At 36.6% G+C, this 13,316-nt stretch overlaps 4 protein-coding genes across 5 annotated transcripts; 2 read left to right on the top strand and 2 right to left on the bottom strand.

Annotated features, from left to right (window-relative positions):
* The first annotated feature begins 81 nt into the window (after positions 1-81).
* Positions 82-2,768, top strand: LOC147542166 (ADP/ATP translocase 3, mitochondrial-like). 2 transcript variants are annotated; one of them, XM_086633940.1, is made up of 5 exons: positions 82-199; positions 453-908; positions 1,029-1,498; positions 1,664-2,035; positions 2,221-2,768. In XM_086633940.1, the coding sequence occupies exons 3-5, from the start codon at positions 1,052-1,054 to the stop codon at positions 2,500-2,502; spliced, it is 1,101 nt and encodes a 366-aa protein (XP_086490066.1). In that variant the 5' UTR covers positions 82-199; positions 453-908; positions 1,029-1,051; the 3' UTR covers positions 2,503-2,768. The 2 variants fall into 2 exon arrangements, with proteins under 2 accessions (XP_086490066.1, XP_086490067.1); XM_086633941.1 differs by lacking the exon at positions 453-908 and having other exon boundaries at positions 100-199; positions 2,221-2,548; positions 2,647-2,768.
* Positions 2,769-4,100: 1,332 nt separating this feature from the next.
* Positions 4,101-5,438, top strand: LOC147542165 (Leucine-rich repeat (LRR) family protein). Its single transcript, XM_086633943.1, has one exon. It carries the CDS (start codon positions 4,140-4,142, stop codon positions 5,262-5,264), a length of 1,125 nt encoding a protein of 374 aa, XP_086490069.1. The 5' UTR covers positions 4,101-4,139; the 3' UTR covers positions 5,265-5,438.
* A 372-nt stretch (positions 5,439-5,810) lies between these two features.
* On the bottom strand, positions 5,811-8,590 carry LOC147542164 (small ribosomal subunit protein uS5c-like). The gene is made up of 2 exons (XM_086633942.1): positions 7,748-8,590; positions 5,811-6,184 (listed from the first exon to the last, which is right to left on the bottom strand). The coding sequence occupies exons 1-2, from the start codon at positions 8,407-8,409 to the stop codon at positions 5,935-5,937; spliced, it is 912 nt and encodes a 303-aa protein (XP_086490068.1). The 5' UTR covers positions 8,410-8,590; the 3' UTR covers positions 5,811-5,934.
* A 1,449-nt stretch (positions 8,591-10,039) lies between these two features.
* On the bottom strand, positions 10,040-13,108 carry LEC2 (AP2/B3-like transcriptional factor family protein). Its single transcript, XM_086636778.1, has 6 exons — positions 12,368-13,108; positions 12,136-12,210; positions 11,429-11,529; positions 11,275-11,321; positions 11,113-11,186; positions 10,040-10,630 (listed from the first exon to the last, which is right to left on the bottom strand). Exons 1-6 carry the CDS (start codon positions 12,884-12,886, stop codon positions 10,262-10,264), a joined length of 1,185 nt encoding a protein of 394 aa, XP_086492904.1. The 5' UTR covers positions 12,887-13,108; the 3' UTR covers positions 10,040-10,261.
* Between the last annotated feature and the right edge of the window lie 208 nt (positions 13,109-13,316).

Raw genomic sequence — 13,316 nt, 5'->3', positions numbered from 1 at the left:
CGAGGAGGAAGTATTCAAAGTTGTAGGCTGGCTGGCTGTAGTTACATCAATAGAAATTCAACTAAAAAAACACAGTATGCAGGGGAATTTGAATTTGTACTCTTATTCCCATCTCTATCTATTAAGAAGCTTGCACCTGCCATTTAACTCTCTTCACTTGAAACAACAACCTGCTTCTCTACCTTTGAACACCCTCCAGGTTTCTCTCTCTCTCTCTCTCTCTCTCTCTCTCTCTCTCTCTCTCTCTCTCTCTCTCTCTCTCTCTCTCTCTCTCTCTCTCTCTCTCTCTCTCTCTCTCTCTCTCTCTCTCTCTCTCTCTTCAACTTTATTTTTTCTTCTGTTGCTCTTACTTTGTAGGTTTGATTTTGTCGATTACCGTTCCTGTTTGCTGAAACTTGTAACAAGTTTTTTGGGTCTTACTCATCAACTCTTTTTCTTTATTCCTTTTGCAGGATTCATATATAATTGCTTATGTTTATTACTACTTGATTTCTCATTTTATTTTGATTAGCAATATTTCTAAGAGTATGATACTATAGAGTTATGTTCATGGGCTTGAAAATGGTCAATTCATAAGTGTGGGTGTCAAAGATGAGGCTGAAGATCACCTATACTGTGTCATAGCCTAGGATATAACAAGTCTCAGCCTAATTATCAAAGTCAAAGACGTACCATTTGTGGGGGGAGAAGTTGTTGGAATAGTCCCACATCAGTGAAATGGGCATGTGATTAGTTTATAAGTGCGACGGCCACTTACTTCTCATACTAGTTTTTGAGGGTGAGAGAAGCCCAACACCACCCAATAACTGGTATTAGAGTTGAAGAAATAATTATCGAAGTTAAAGACTGATGTGTGATCGCTATAATTCACATCGGGGTTGTGGAACGCGCAGATAGTCCGTTTATAAGTATGATAGAAAACCTCATCTCTCAGCTATTTTTTCAAAAATTGATCAGAGTTCTAATTACCTTTTTTAATTTTGCCCCGTTGTTTATACAAAATTGTGAATTTACCCATTTTAATGCAGGTGAGTTGGATTGAGTTGTCGAAATGGGAGATGGACTGAAATATCCATCAATAGTACAGAAAATGCATGATCAATCTTACCTCTTCACCAAGCTATCTCCCCATTTTCAGGCTAGGAATAATAAAGTTAATCACAATGTGACTACTTCATACATTAATGAAGGCCAAGGAGGAATTGTGTCTCCTTTTTCACCAGTTCTTGTGCAAGCACCAGCTGAGAAAAGTATATCAGGCTTCCTTACTGATTTTCTAATGGGAGGAGTTTCTGCTGCTGTTTCTAAATCAGCAGCTGCTCCGATTGAGCGAGTTAAGCTCTTGATTCAAAATCAGGATGAAATGATCAAAGCGGGTCGTCTCTCTAATCCGTATAGAGGAATCGTTGATTGTTTTGGAAGAACAATCAAAGATGAAGGGTTTCTTTCTCTATGGAGGGGAAATTCTACTAATGTTATCAGATACTTCCCTACGCAGGTCAGCTCATTAGTTGGTATAAAACTTTAGTCCCACATAGACAAGAAAGAAGTCTTTGGACCAAGAGTATAAGATTTAGGGTTTTTGAACTCATTCTGCTTCCATTATATATGCATATAGGAATATAACTTTTTATTGAACACTAGACATCTTTTTTCATGGCAGGCGTTGAACTTTGCTACGAAGGATTATATCAAAACCCTTTTCAATTTAAAGAAGGACAGAGATGGTTATTGGAAATGGTTTGCTGGGAACTTGGCATCAGGAGGTGCTGCTGGTGCTTCATCCCAACTACTTGTTTATTCCTTAGACTATGCCAGAACACGTCTAGCGAACGATGCCAAGGCTTCCACCAAAGGCGGTGAAAGACAGTTTAATGGTCTCATTGACGTTTATAAGAAAACCCTCAAAACTGATGGCATTGCTGGACTTTATCGTGGATTTAACGTTTCTCTCGTTGGTATTATTGTGTATCGTGGACTCTACTTTGGGTTGTACGATTCTTTAAAGCCCGTTGTGCTTATTGGTAATTTGCAGGTTAGTGCATATAAGAAAAATGATCAAGTAGTTCCGTTTTGGATTTCCTTTATTTCTATCTAAATAACATAGATACGTATAAGAATGTTAGTATCCGAGTTTTTTTCATAAACGAGCATCAATGTTAGACTAATACGAATTTTTAACCTTTAAAGCGATACATGTTATTTTGTTTGAGATTGCAGGGTAGTTTCCTAGCAAGTTTTCTATTGGGTTGGGGTGTTACGACTGGAGCAAGTCTAGCTTCTTACCCATTTGATACTGTTCGGAGAAGGATGATGATGAAATCTGGAGAAGCAGTCAAGTACAAAAGTTCGTTCGATGCATTCTCTCAAATCCTCAAGAACGAAGGTGCAAAATCACTCTACAAGGGTGGTGGAGCCAACATTCTTCGTGCAGTTGCTGGAGCTGGTGTGCTTGCCGGGTATGACAAACTGCAACTGATCTTGATCGGAAAGAAGTATTGATTTGACAGTGGAAGCTAAAACAACGACGAAAAAACATTTCTTCTTGGTATTTTACTTGTCCTAGTTTAAAATAGTTTGAGTATACATATATCTATCTTTAAGTACAAACTCTCATTGATTTCCCATCTTTGGATTGAGTTTCAGGTAAGCATTGTTTGGTTGAACTTGTAATAGTATTTTGTAATACAATTTTGAGTAATCTTTGTGTGTATGGAGTGACCCCTGTTTACATGAAATCTTCATTATTAAGTTATTTGTTGGAAAAAGTTTGGCATAGATCTGTCGGTTACTATTATTTTTCTAAAACTCCCAATAAGATTTCTGTTTTAGTGAGAAAGGATCACTCAATTTTTTCTAATCTTCAGTTCTCTGTGTTTTTCGTAATTTGCAATTGCTTCCAAGAGGTTTTCAACAATTTGCAAAAGAGTTGAAACCGTTTGTAAAACGATTGCAACTGCTTGCAAAAGGTTTGCAACTGCTTTGTGAAAAATTTGCAGTTGATTCGCAAAAAGGTTCAACTGTTAGCAGAAAGGTTGTGATTTTTCGTTACACAAAATACAAATACTATGATTTTAACCCAACAAAATATAACATGTCTTTTTACCTTAAGAAAGGTCCAATTTCCTGTGTTGAGTTTACCGGCCTTTCGATGAAATCTGTCAAAAGCCAATTACATTTTGAAAAATGTCAATTTCAGCCAAAATAATTTGGTAATATATTTTTGACCCAATCGGTCATCGCCCTTAATTTTCTTTTACAGTGTGACCAAATTTTCCTTAAGATACGCGAGAACACAAATACCCTCGTCACTTTTACTAAATTATGTATTACCCATTTCTCTTCTCTTTCATCATCAACAACATTTGAACCTAATTCCTAATATAATCATCACCATCCTTATCTGATGGTTCAAAGACTGGATCTCTTCGAGTTTTCTACTCTTACGTCAAAATCAGATCATCTTTTCGAAAAATCATTAACCTGAAACAACTATATCCAAATTTTGAAGATTTTGTTGTTTGTTCTAATTCTGGGTGAGTATTCCTTCAAACTAAAGAAACTAGTCTCATATTTTCAACTTCCCACCTTAAACTAACTTGGAGAACTACATAAGAAGGAGCTATGTCGTTATCCTGCCCATCTCTTTCTCTACCATTACTTTTCATCTCTCTGTCTTCCTTACCCTCATTATCATTTTCCTCTGTTTTCTCCATTTTTCTCCGGTTTCTCTGCTATCTGTCTTGTTTGATTTTCGAGTGTCGGTTGTTCGCTCTTTTTTCTCCGCCTCTTTTAACACTTCGATGTGAAGTTTTCCCTATAGTTCAAATGAAACGGTTGATTGTCGTCAGATGATCTGATTAGTTTGATGTAATATATAATATTTGAAGAACCTATTAAAATAGAAACTTTGTTTTTCAATAGGAACATGGAAATTAGCCCTTTCGATCTAATGTAAAGGTAGATAGAGGTACCTTAGATGTCTTTGTCAACGAAACATCAGTTCTTGGAAAAGACATGAAAGAAATGATGAACTAGAAAGACCAACAAATATTCAATTCAAGACACTTGAACAAGAAGAAATTGCAGTATAAATATGGCCAACTTCATTTGAATCCTTTATCGGAGAAAACATAACAATGGGTTTATCTTCAAAGACTAATCTTTTGATAATCTTATTACTACATTTCTCTTTTCACAAATTAGTAGCTAAATCCGGACACAGTAACTCAACCACCACCACCCACCACCACCATATCAACCCAAACCCAAAACTGCATCTAGCTTATCAAGCTCTCCAGGCATGGAAGCATGTAATCTACTCTGACCCAAGCAACTTCACTTCCAACTGGATCGGTTCCTCTGTTTGTGACTACAATGGAATTTACTGTGCACCTTCACTCGATGATCCTGAAATTCAAGTCGTTGCTGGGATTGATCTTAATCATGGTGATATAGCAGGAGTTTTACCTAATGAACTTGGGTTACTCTCTGATCTTGCTTTACTTCACCTCAACAGTAACCGTTTCTGCGGAATTGTCCCTCTAACCTTTGCAAATCTCACTCTCCTTTTTGAACTCGATCTTAGTAATAACAGGTTCGTCGGTCCATTCCCCACAGTAGTTCTCTCTATGCTTTCTCTTAAGTTTCTCGATCTTCGTTATAACGAATTCGAAGGACCATTACCAACCGAACTCTTCTCTAAAAGCTTCGATGCAATTTTTGTGAATAATAATCGGCTTACTTCAGTTATCCCATCAAACATAAACGGAAGTACAGCATCTGTAATTGTTTTTGCTAATAACAACTTAGGTGGTTGTCTTCCTCCCACCATTGAAACATTAGCAAATAACTTGGAAGAATTGCTTCTGATAAATACTAATTTAAGTGGTTGTTTGCCACCAGAGGTAGGATTTCTATACAAGCTAAGAGTCTTAGATGTAAGTTTTAATAAATTAGTAGGTCCAATTCCATATACTATTGCAGGGTTGAGTCAAGTCGAGCAACTCGATTTAGCATATAATATGTTTAGTGGAGAGGTACCTGCATCAATATGTTCTTTACCAAATTTGCAGAATTTCACATACTCGTATAACTTCTTCTGTGAGGAAGAAGGTCTTTGCCAAAATTTGACATCAAGACGGGTCATTTATGATGATCACCGGAACTGTTTGCCAGAAAAACCACTACAAAGAAGCAGAAAAGAGTGTGACAAAGTATACGAGCATCCTGTTGACTGCTTCAACCTTCATTGCATCTCTTAGATTTGAACCTGCTAAATTCTGTGTTCGTATGATTAATAACACGTGCATGATTAGTAATATATATAATGTTATCGAAAAACCCAAAGAAAAAGCTTGTGATTTCTGTGAAAATTCAGTTCCAAACATTGTATAAATTGTAATTACATGAATGGGTGTTCCTTTCGTTTTTGCTTTTCTCGTATTCTAAGAACAGTCAACGCCAAGTTTGGCCAAAACATTTCAGAATAAACACTCAGACCCTTGGTTTTGATCATTGAACAAATAATAAATGACTGAAATCAAGTGTGGATATGTCTGTACAGGACCTAAGATCCCATGATCTTGGTCCTTCATGTAGTTGAAATCCTTTCTCCTTAATCTCCTTCCTCCTACAGTATTCTAAGTTTTGCTGCTAATAAGCCTGTAAGAAAAAGAGCAAACAAGATGATCGGCCTTTCTCGTTAAACCCTTAGGCATGCAAGCACGAAGAAAAATAATCCCATACCAACCAAGAAAGTAAAACAAGAAAATAAGGAGTTGAAAGTAAGTAGAAGTGATTGGATGTTATTGGAGAAGATGAATTTCATTTACTGGTTTCTCAAAAAAAGATTACAATTAAAAAGAAAAAAACAAACATAAATCAAATTACAACCCCTTTACCAAGACAAGGAGCTCACATTAGAAAAGTCCCTCACTTCCATAATTCTTCCATGGGGATCCCACGATCACGAGCAACATCACTGAATTGTCTCATTTTCTGAACTGCAACAACTGTTGCTCTAGCATTGTTAAGAGCATTTTTACTCCGAATTTGTTTCCCCAAAGCATTCTCAACACCAGCCATTTCTAGCACGATTCTAACAGCACCACCAGCAATCACACCAGTACCGGGTGAAGCAGGTCTAAGCATCACCTTTGCTGCTCCGTAATCTCCATCAGCTCTGACATAAATATAAATGAAAAAGGAAATTAGGTATACCAACTCATTCAACTTTAGAAACAAAATGTCACAAGCAAGTTAATTCTTATCAGCATTGCAAATAGTACTACTTTTATCATTTGAATTTTGAAAGACTACTACTTTATGTGAACCTAGAGACCGCATGAATCAAAGATCCCAAATACGGTTATCTCTTTCAATTTGGTTACATTCTTGAGCGCAAAGCAAATGTTTGATACTTTCATTCCAACATGTCTATGGGTTTAGGGAAAAACACAAACAGTCTACGCGAGGCTGCCTGGCCGAGGCATGAAAAAGCAGAAATAAATTGTTGGGGGCACCAATCAACTAAAACAAATATCAGGGGGATACAGACATTAGTGTGAGAATAGTGACTAATGTAAGTCTTTAACTAAGTATACAAGATATAGATTAGAGTCTCCTACAGCACATTGGTTCTGAGGATGAGCCTATACAATTGATATAATACCCGAACTAGGCTCACATGTAATAACCCCAATGGTTACTCAGTGCTCCAAGACATTGAAGCCACATTTCTGGCTCAAAGAACACACACGTGAGTGGGGGTGTGAGGATAATCCCACGTGAACTAAGGCAAGTTCCATGATCAAGTATATGACATTTGTAGCCTCGCCATTCCTTCCAAATTGGTTTGGAGTTGGAAACCTACAAACTAAACAACGAGGAAGGTGAAGCCTAAGTTTACTTTTCAACAATTTACTGTAATCGAGAACTCCACAAAATTTTTATGAGGGAATTGCACCTTTTCTCCGTTAATCACTAGTCAACCGCAAAGGCAGTGTGCTATTATGTATACTCTACGATACCAGTTAAATAAGTAGGTAAACACCAAAAATTAAGCATGACAATATACTAATCTAATTGAGGCTATAAACTTAATCTTTAAATGAAAACTAAAAATTCAATCACTTAATCACATTCAATTCAATGATTCATAGATCATGAGTAAAATGTCATTGAACTATTTAAAATGTGAATTCAGCTCACCTCGGACATAAACCAAATGAATTTGTAATTCATTTAGCTTGCTTCACAAAGTTAGAAATCTCCATTACAATTTACTAGTATATGAACTAATAACATTACTAGTTTGTTCATCTTATTTCACACTAAAATGCTCTCACATAAACATTATAAACCCTCCCAAACTCTTGAACCAGATAATCTTCGAAATTCGATAAACCCATCATGAGCTACATTAACATTACTATTAGTTAAGTAGCAACTAACTTCTCTTGCTTCTTTTTAACATAAAACTAAATAATAATCACTACCCACCAAAACAAAAGCACCAAAGAAATCAAGAACAAAATCTCACATAAACATTATAAACCCTCCCAAACTCTTGACCCAGATAATCTTCGAAATTCGATAACCCCATCATGAGCTACATTAACATTACTATTAGTTAAGTAGCAACTAACTTCTCTTGCTTCTTTTTAACATAAAACTAAATAATAATCACTACCCACCAAAACAAAAGCACCAAAGAAATCAAGAACAAAATCTTAGTGAAAGTTACCTATGAGGAAATGTTGAATACTTGGTCAATGGCACAGTTATGATATTCCTTCTAGCATTAGTAGCTGCTTTCTGAACAGCACCAATAACTTCTTTAGCTTTCCCAACTCCAACACCAACTTGTCCTTGTTTATCACCCACAACAACAACAGCCCTAAAATGCAATTGTTTCCCACCTTTAACAACTTTAGTAACTCTCCTAACTTGAACAACCCTTTCTTCAAATCCATCTCTAATTTTCTCTTTCTTAGTTTTTGTTCCAAACCCAGTTGCCTTTTTCATTTTTGCATCCATTACATAAATGTCATTACCCAAAACACTCATACCACTATAAGCTGGACCATAAATTTCTTCATAAGCTGCTGCTATTTCTTCTTCACTTTCAGGTGGAAGATCATCAAAGGAAGGAGGTGGTACATAACCTTCTGGAGGTGTAGGTGGTTCAAAAGTTATATCTTCTTCTGGGTTTACTTGGTCAAAGAATGTTGTGTCTATGTCGTTGGATTGAGCTCTTGGGATTTTTGAAGAGATTGGTTTACTGAGTTTGTGGATTTTGATTTTTGAAAAGGAGAAGGAAGTGGGTATGGTGAATTTTGGTGGATGAGATGTTCGTATGTAGAAAATAGAGGAGATTGATGAGAGAGATGTTGCAGAGGCAGCCATTATAGAGAGAGAGAGAGAGAGAGAGAGAGAGAGAGAGAGAGAGAGAGAGAGAGAAGAGGGTGAGAGGGAGAGATTATCTGAAAGTTTAGGTTTCTATTATCAGGTATGGATTTGGAGAGGATTGGGTGAAATTGAGGAGTCGAGTACGACTATAGATGGAAGATAACATCTACCATATCATGGTAGGTCTACTAACTTTTTTTATTTTTAGTTCAACAAAAAAAAAAAAAAAAAGAAGTTTTTTATTTTTTATTTTTGGAAAAAGAATACCACGTCGATACATTGATAGATTATGAAGTGATAACACGTGAAGATTCATGAATTAAATAAGCATTATAACTGTCTAATTTGGACTCTAAGAGTCATTTTAAAGGGCCTAATAGATTCATGAATTGAATAAGCATTATAACTGTCTAATTTGGGTCTTAAAAGTTATTTTAAAGGCCTAAAACACATTTAACCTACCTCTACTATATTTATACTAAAATTCAATAAGCACATGAATTTACACTTATACGCGATTGAATTTGGGAGATTTGTGTTGTAGAGCGAGTGTCCAACTACTATAGTAAGAAATTGTGGACGAGGTCTACGAATATGGATCATAATCTGGCATTAGAATATAGGATCAGAATTTTAAAAGCGAATGGACTAAAAAATTCATCATTACAAGACATTGAGACATTATAAAGAAATAATATAAAGATACATCAAGATTCATGAATCGAATAAGCAGTATTGCTCTCTGATTTGAGTGCTGAAGGCTCAACAACAAAAAAAAGAGTGGTAAAGACTACCCTTAGGGCCTAAAACCCATCTAATATGCCTCTACTTTATCTATACCCAAGTTCAATAAATCATTAATTTGCACTTCTATGAAATCGAATCTGAAACATCTGTGTTGCGGAGTGAGTGTCCAACCACCATACCAAGAGATGGTGGACTAGGTCCACGAATATGGATAATAATCTGGCAGAGGAATTTAGAATATTGAGTTTTAAAGCGCTTTTCGGAAGCTGTTATTGAAGCCTGCTAGCACACCCCTTCTCATTTCGGCAATTCGGTTTCACTACCCTTGGTTAAAGGCATCTCCCTCTAGCTACGGAATATAAAGCTACCTACTTTTTCTTTTCCGAAACCTAGATCTTCAAAAAATTCACATCTCCAAACACCCCATGTCCTCACACCAATCACCTCCACACCAGGTACAGGCGAGTTTGGGTACAGTATGGTTCTATCGAAATTGTGCACTTACCACAGCTCTACGTCCAAAAGGTGTTTTATTTATTGCAAACCACCACGGATGAACAAAGATCCAAAAATTGTGAAAAGATCTAAGGACTGACAAAACCGAAATCTAAGCATGATATAGTTTCTAAAGATGGATATGAACAATGACTTTTTTGGAGTTTTAGAAAAAACTGGCAGTCCCTCACCATTGCTACAAAGACTACCGATCGAACATGGATTACTTTCTTCACTCACGAGTAAAATTTTGAGATTACTCGCCGAACTCGCATTATTTGCAATAATTAAATTGTGAATCTTATGACAGACAATCCCGCCTTTTCGTTGTGAGTCCATTATAGGATTTTTTTAAAACATTTGTTCTGGATATAAGAGAGCGGCAAAAATAAAGTTTCTTTTCTATTATCTACAACCCTGTTTCAAAAGCATAGTTTACAACATCTATAGAGCAAGCAAACTTTCTTATGTTCCTTCGACACCCATGATATATAACAAAAATAACATCCTAAAACCAAACCCCCATATTGCCCCAAAAAAAACTGATCTCCTAAAGATTCAGAATCACAAAAGAAGTCTTCAAGAACCTTAAGTGAGACAGCGAGTTTTACTTCGATGTCGTGGCGGAACCACTGGTATGAGATTTATCATCGGCGATGAAATCCTTAACCAAGTCATCATAGAGAGAAAGATCACAGTCATCAAAATTTGACAACAGTTCTAGTTCACTTAGATCACATCCACTGAAGTTTAGAAACATGGAACCATCAAAGACTAGACGGTCTCCTTCCGTTACTAAATCATTTGAAGATGAAGAAGGCTCGTCTACTATCCATTCTTGTTTTATGTTCGTCTCTATACTCGTAATCATTTTTAGATCTTCATTCTGTTTCATATCATTTGGTAGCTCAGGAACCTCAACTTTCTCAGTTTCAATGCTTAGAGACGATTTTTCAGCCTTCTTCGAAGAAATGTACTGTTATTAAAGAATAATTCAAAATCAATAATCAAGAACGCAAATTTGTGAATACTAGCTATAAGGTATTATAGAAAGAACCCTATCCTTGTGTACTGAAAAGTGTCTCACCGTCAAATATGAGCTCACAGAAAAACCTTACGTGAATAAGTGGATTGGACATGTTTCAGTCCCATTCCAATGTTATTGGAAACTCTACGCCCGTTCAGCATCACGTATCAATGATCCAGTACTCTAAACATATAGTTGGCTAAAGCCTAAATCTTTAACCTTAATATACCCGAATTTAACATGACTAGGTAGCATTTGATCTCTTATTCGACAGAGAGGTACTTGGAAGTTGGAACTAGAATCTCCCAAAAATAATTTAAGACAAGAAAACTATTTCTAAAATGCTTAAAATTCCAACTGCAAAATGAAACAATAAATATAACACTTGACTATGAAATGGCTCTAGAGAGTAGAGAGAGAGATAAACTCACCAGCTGTTTGTGTTCATCTTGATACAACATCACAAAGTCTCCACTTTTAAGCTTATTTTCCTTCACAAATTCCCCTGCTTTTCCGAGAGAGAGAACTATATTAGGTTGAGTTAGATGAAACAAAGTCATCAGGCAAATGGAAAAATCAAAAGTTTGTTTCACCTGTATTTTCAAGCACATACATACGGCTCTTGTTATTGGGCCAAAACCTGATTTATTAACCCCAAAAAAAAACAAAGACTTGGTTTTATTAGCTGTAAATTAAGCAAATGAACTCCTTAATAGAGAGAGGAAATATGAAAACCAACCCACCTACCTATACCTCATGAACCACATTTTTGCAGATTCAACTTCCCTAATTGGAATTTTAATTCCCTCTTTCACTTTCAGGCTTGGGAGATTAGCTTCTGCATTTTTCTGTTCGGAATCATGTTATAGTTCACAAGTAAGAACTAACTAATTACAACACTTACAAAAATAATTCAAAAATTGGAACCAAAAATGCTAGGGCCACCCAAAGTCAAATCCGACTCGGGAGAGAATTTGAAATCAACCGCTTCGATTTGAGTGTCAACTTGTGAGAATAATCCCACATGGGAGAAGGGCTATCTAGCAATCAAGGATATAATGTCGAGGTCCTCTCCATTGCCAATTGGTTTTGAGTTGGATGACCACAAACTTAACATGGTATCAGCTAGGGGCCACACGTGCTCCACGTCACCCGAAAAAAAAAAAACACTTGTTAGGCTAACCACGCCACGTGAGGGAGCGTGTGAGAATAATCGCACAGATGGGAGAAGGGCTATCTAGCAACCAAGGATATAATGTCTAGGTCTCTCCACTCATTGCCGATTGGTTTTGAATTGGATGGCCACAAACTTAACACAACTCTCTCCGTATTTGCGTATAAGATCCAAAAAAATCTTAACCTTGATTTCATTTTCAATTGGAGCATCCACTATTTTAATCCTTTACCCTATTAGGATATACTATTATTTTATAACTTAGGAATTGGAATCTCACCTTTGGAATGATAATCCTTCCTAGAGAATTCACATCACTGTTCCTCAACTCCTTCTGCAAGAGAAACTTTAATCTCTACATATAAAGCAAATAATCAGTATAAACCCCAATAAAACCCTAATAGAAAATCAGATGAAAAAAAGTTCAAAACTTCAAATTTGAACACCAAAATCAACATATAGACATGAAAAGAGAAACCAATACAAAATTTAAGAAACTAGAATCAACCCACTTTGTCATCAGGAATGGTTAATGAGTAAATGTCTTTGTCACCTCCATTGTTGTTACTAGTTATTCCAGTAGCCAATGATGATATACTACTAGAAGAAGAAGAAGAAGAGCCTGATGATGAAGATTGGTTACATAAGAACCGAACCCTAGATGAAGTCAGACTTCTCTGTCTAACCAATTTTCTCTTACTTCTTGCTGCTTTTGTTACTGATGAAACTCCAAAACTCCTTGGTTTTTGTACTTTAGTTGAATTCACTAATCTAAATGGATGAAACCCATTATGATGATTCCCCATTAATGGAGTACCAGGTGTTTCAATTTGATGATTCCCCATTAATGGAGTAAAAACAGAGGAACTAATCAACTCAGAACAGAGCACATCTGTTGAAGTCTGAAAATAGTGCAAATTTGAGGAAAATCTTTGATTTGATGTAAGACCCATTTTGGATTTGTTTTGATCTGATTCATCATTTGATGGGTTTTCTTCTTGGTGAAGTTTAGAGATGCTTTTAGACTCCATTGAAGAGATCCGATTGGAAAGATGAGAAATGTATTGGAGGTAGAGTGGTGATGGAAGAGAAAAAGGTAACGAGTTGATAAAAGACAGGTGGAGAGAAGGGAAGAAAAACGCGTCGAGAAATGCAGGAAGTTTGGTGAAGAGGAGGGGGTAAGGAAAGCCATGAGAGAGAGAAAGTAGAGAGAGAGAGAAGAGGGAGAAAAGTGGAAGGGCGTCTCGGCAAGGTGGATTGAAGGACAGATGGTGTGAAGATGGTGGTGTTGGAATACCCATCTGACCAGTTGGGAGAAGAGTTGTTTGAAACTTGGCGCTTCTTCTCTGCTTTTAAATGCTGCCTAGAGTTGGGGTCGGATTTTGGCCCGTGGCCCGGTACCCGTCCACGTCCGCCCGCGTTCGAAAGGTTCGTGGACGTCAGCTGACCGAGTCGGTCAAA

The sequence above is a fragment of the Eschscholzia californica genome, unplaced genomic scaffold (assembly GCF_041429995.1).
Source record: "Eschscholzia californica isolate CP2 unplaced genomic scaffold, dmEscCali1.0.p SCAF_4, whole genome shotgun sequence".
In the NCBI taxonomy this organism is placed as follows: Eukaryota; Viridiplantae; Streptophyta; class Magnoliopsida; order Ranunculales; family Papaveraceae; genus Eschscholzia; species Eschscholzia californica.
Note: the sequence above shows the minus strand (reverse complement) of the source record. Positions and strands in the feature narration are given on the sequence as shown.

What these genes read in the sequence shown, in the direction of transcription:
- LEC2 (XM_086636778.1), bottom strand. Translation starts at nt 12,886, where the DNA reads ATGGAGTCTAAAAGCATCTCTAAACTTCACCAAGAAGAAAACCCATCA. An exon ending in TAACCATTCCTGATGACAAA is followed by an intron (nt 12,211 to 12,367) that starts GTGGGTTGATTC and finishes CTTTATATGTAG; the next exon opens with AGATTAAAGTTTCTCTTGCA. An exon ending in AAGATGAACACAAACAGCTG is followed by an intron (nt 10,631 to 11,112) that starts GTGAGTTTATCT and finishes CTTTAATAACAG; the next exon opens with TACATTTCTTCGAAGAAGGC.
- LOC147542166 (XM_086633940.1), top strand. Translation starts at nt 1,052, where the DNA reads ATGGGAGATGGACTGAAATATCCATCAATAGTACAGAAAATGCATGAT. An exon ending in TCAGATACTTCCCTACGCAG is followed by an intron (nt 1,499 to 1,663) that starts GTCAGCTCATTA and finishes TTTTCATGGCAG; the next exon opens with GCGTTGAACTTTGCTACGAA. An exon ending in TGCTTATTGGTAATTTGCAG is followed by an intron (nt 2,036 to 2,220) that starts GTTAGTGCATAT and finishes TTGAGATTGCAG; the next exon opens with GGTAGTTTCCTAGCAAGTTT.
- LOC147542165 (XM_086633943.1), top strand. Translation starts at nt 4,140, where the DNA reads ATGGGTTTATCTTCAAAGACTAATCTTTTGATAATCTTATTACTACAT.
- LOC147542164 (XM_086633942.1), bottom strand. Translation starts at nt 8,409, where the DNA reads ATGGCTGCCTCTGCAACATCTCTCTCATCAATCTCCTCTATTTTCTAC. An exon ending in TATTCAACATTTCCTCATAG is followed by an intron (nt 6,185 to 7,747) that starts GTAACTTTCACT and finishes TATTTATGTCAG; the next exon opens with AGCTGATGGAGATTACGGAG.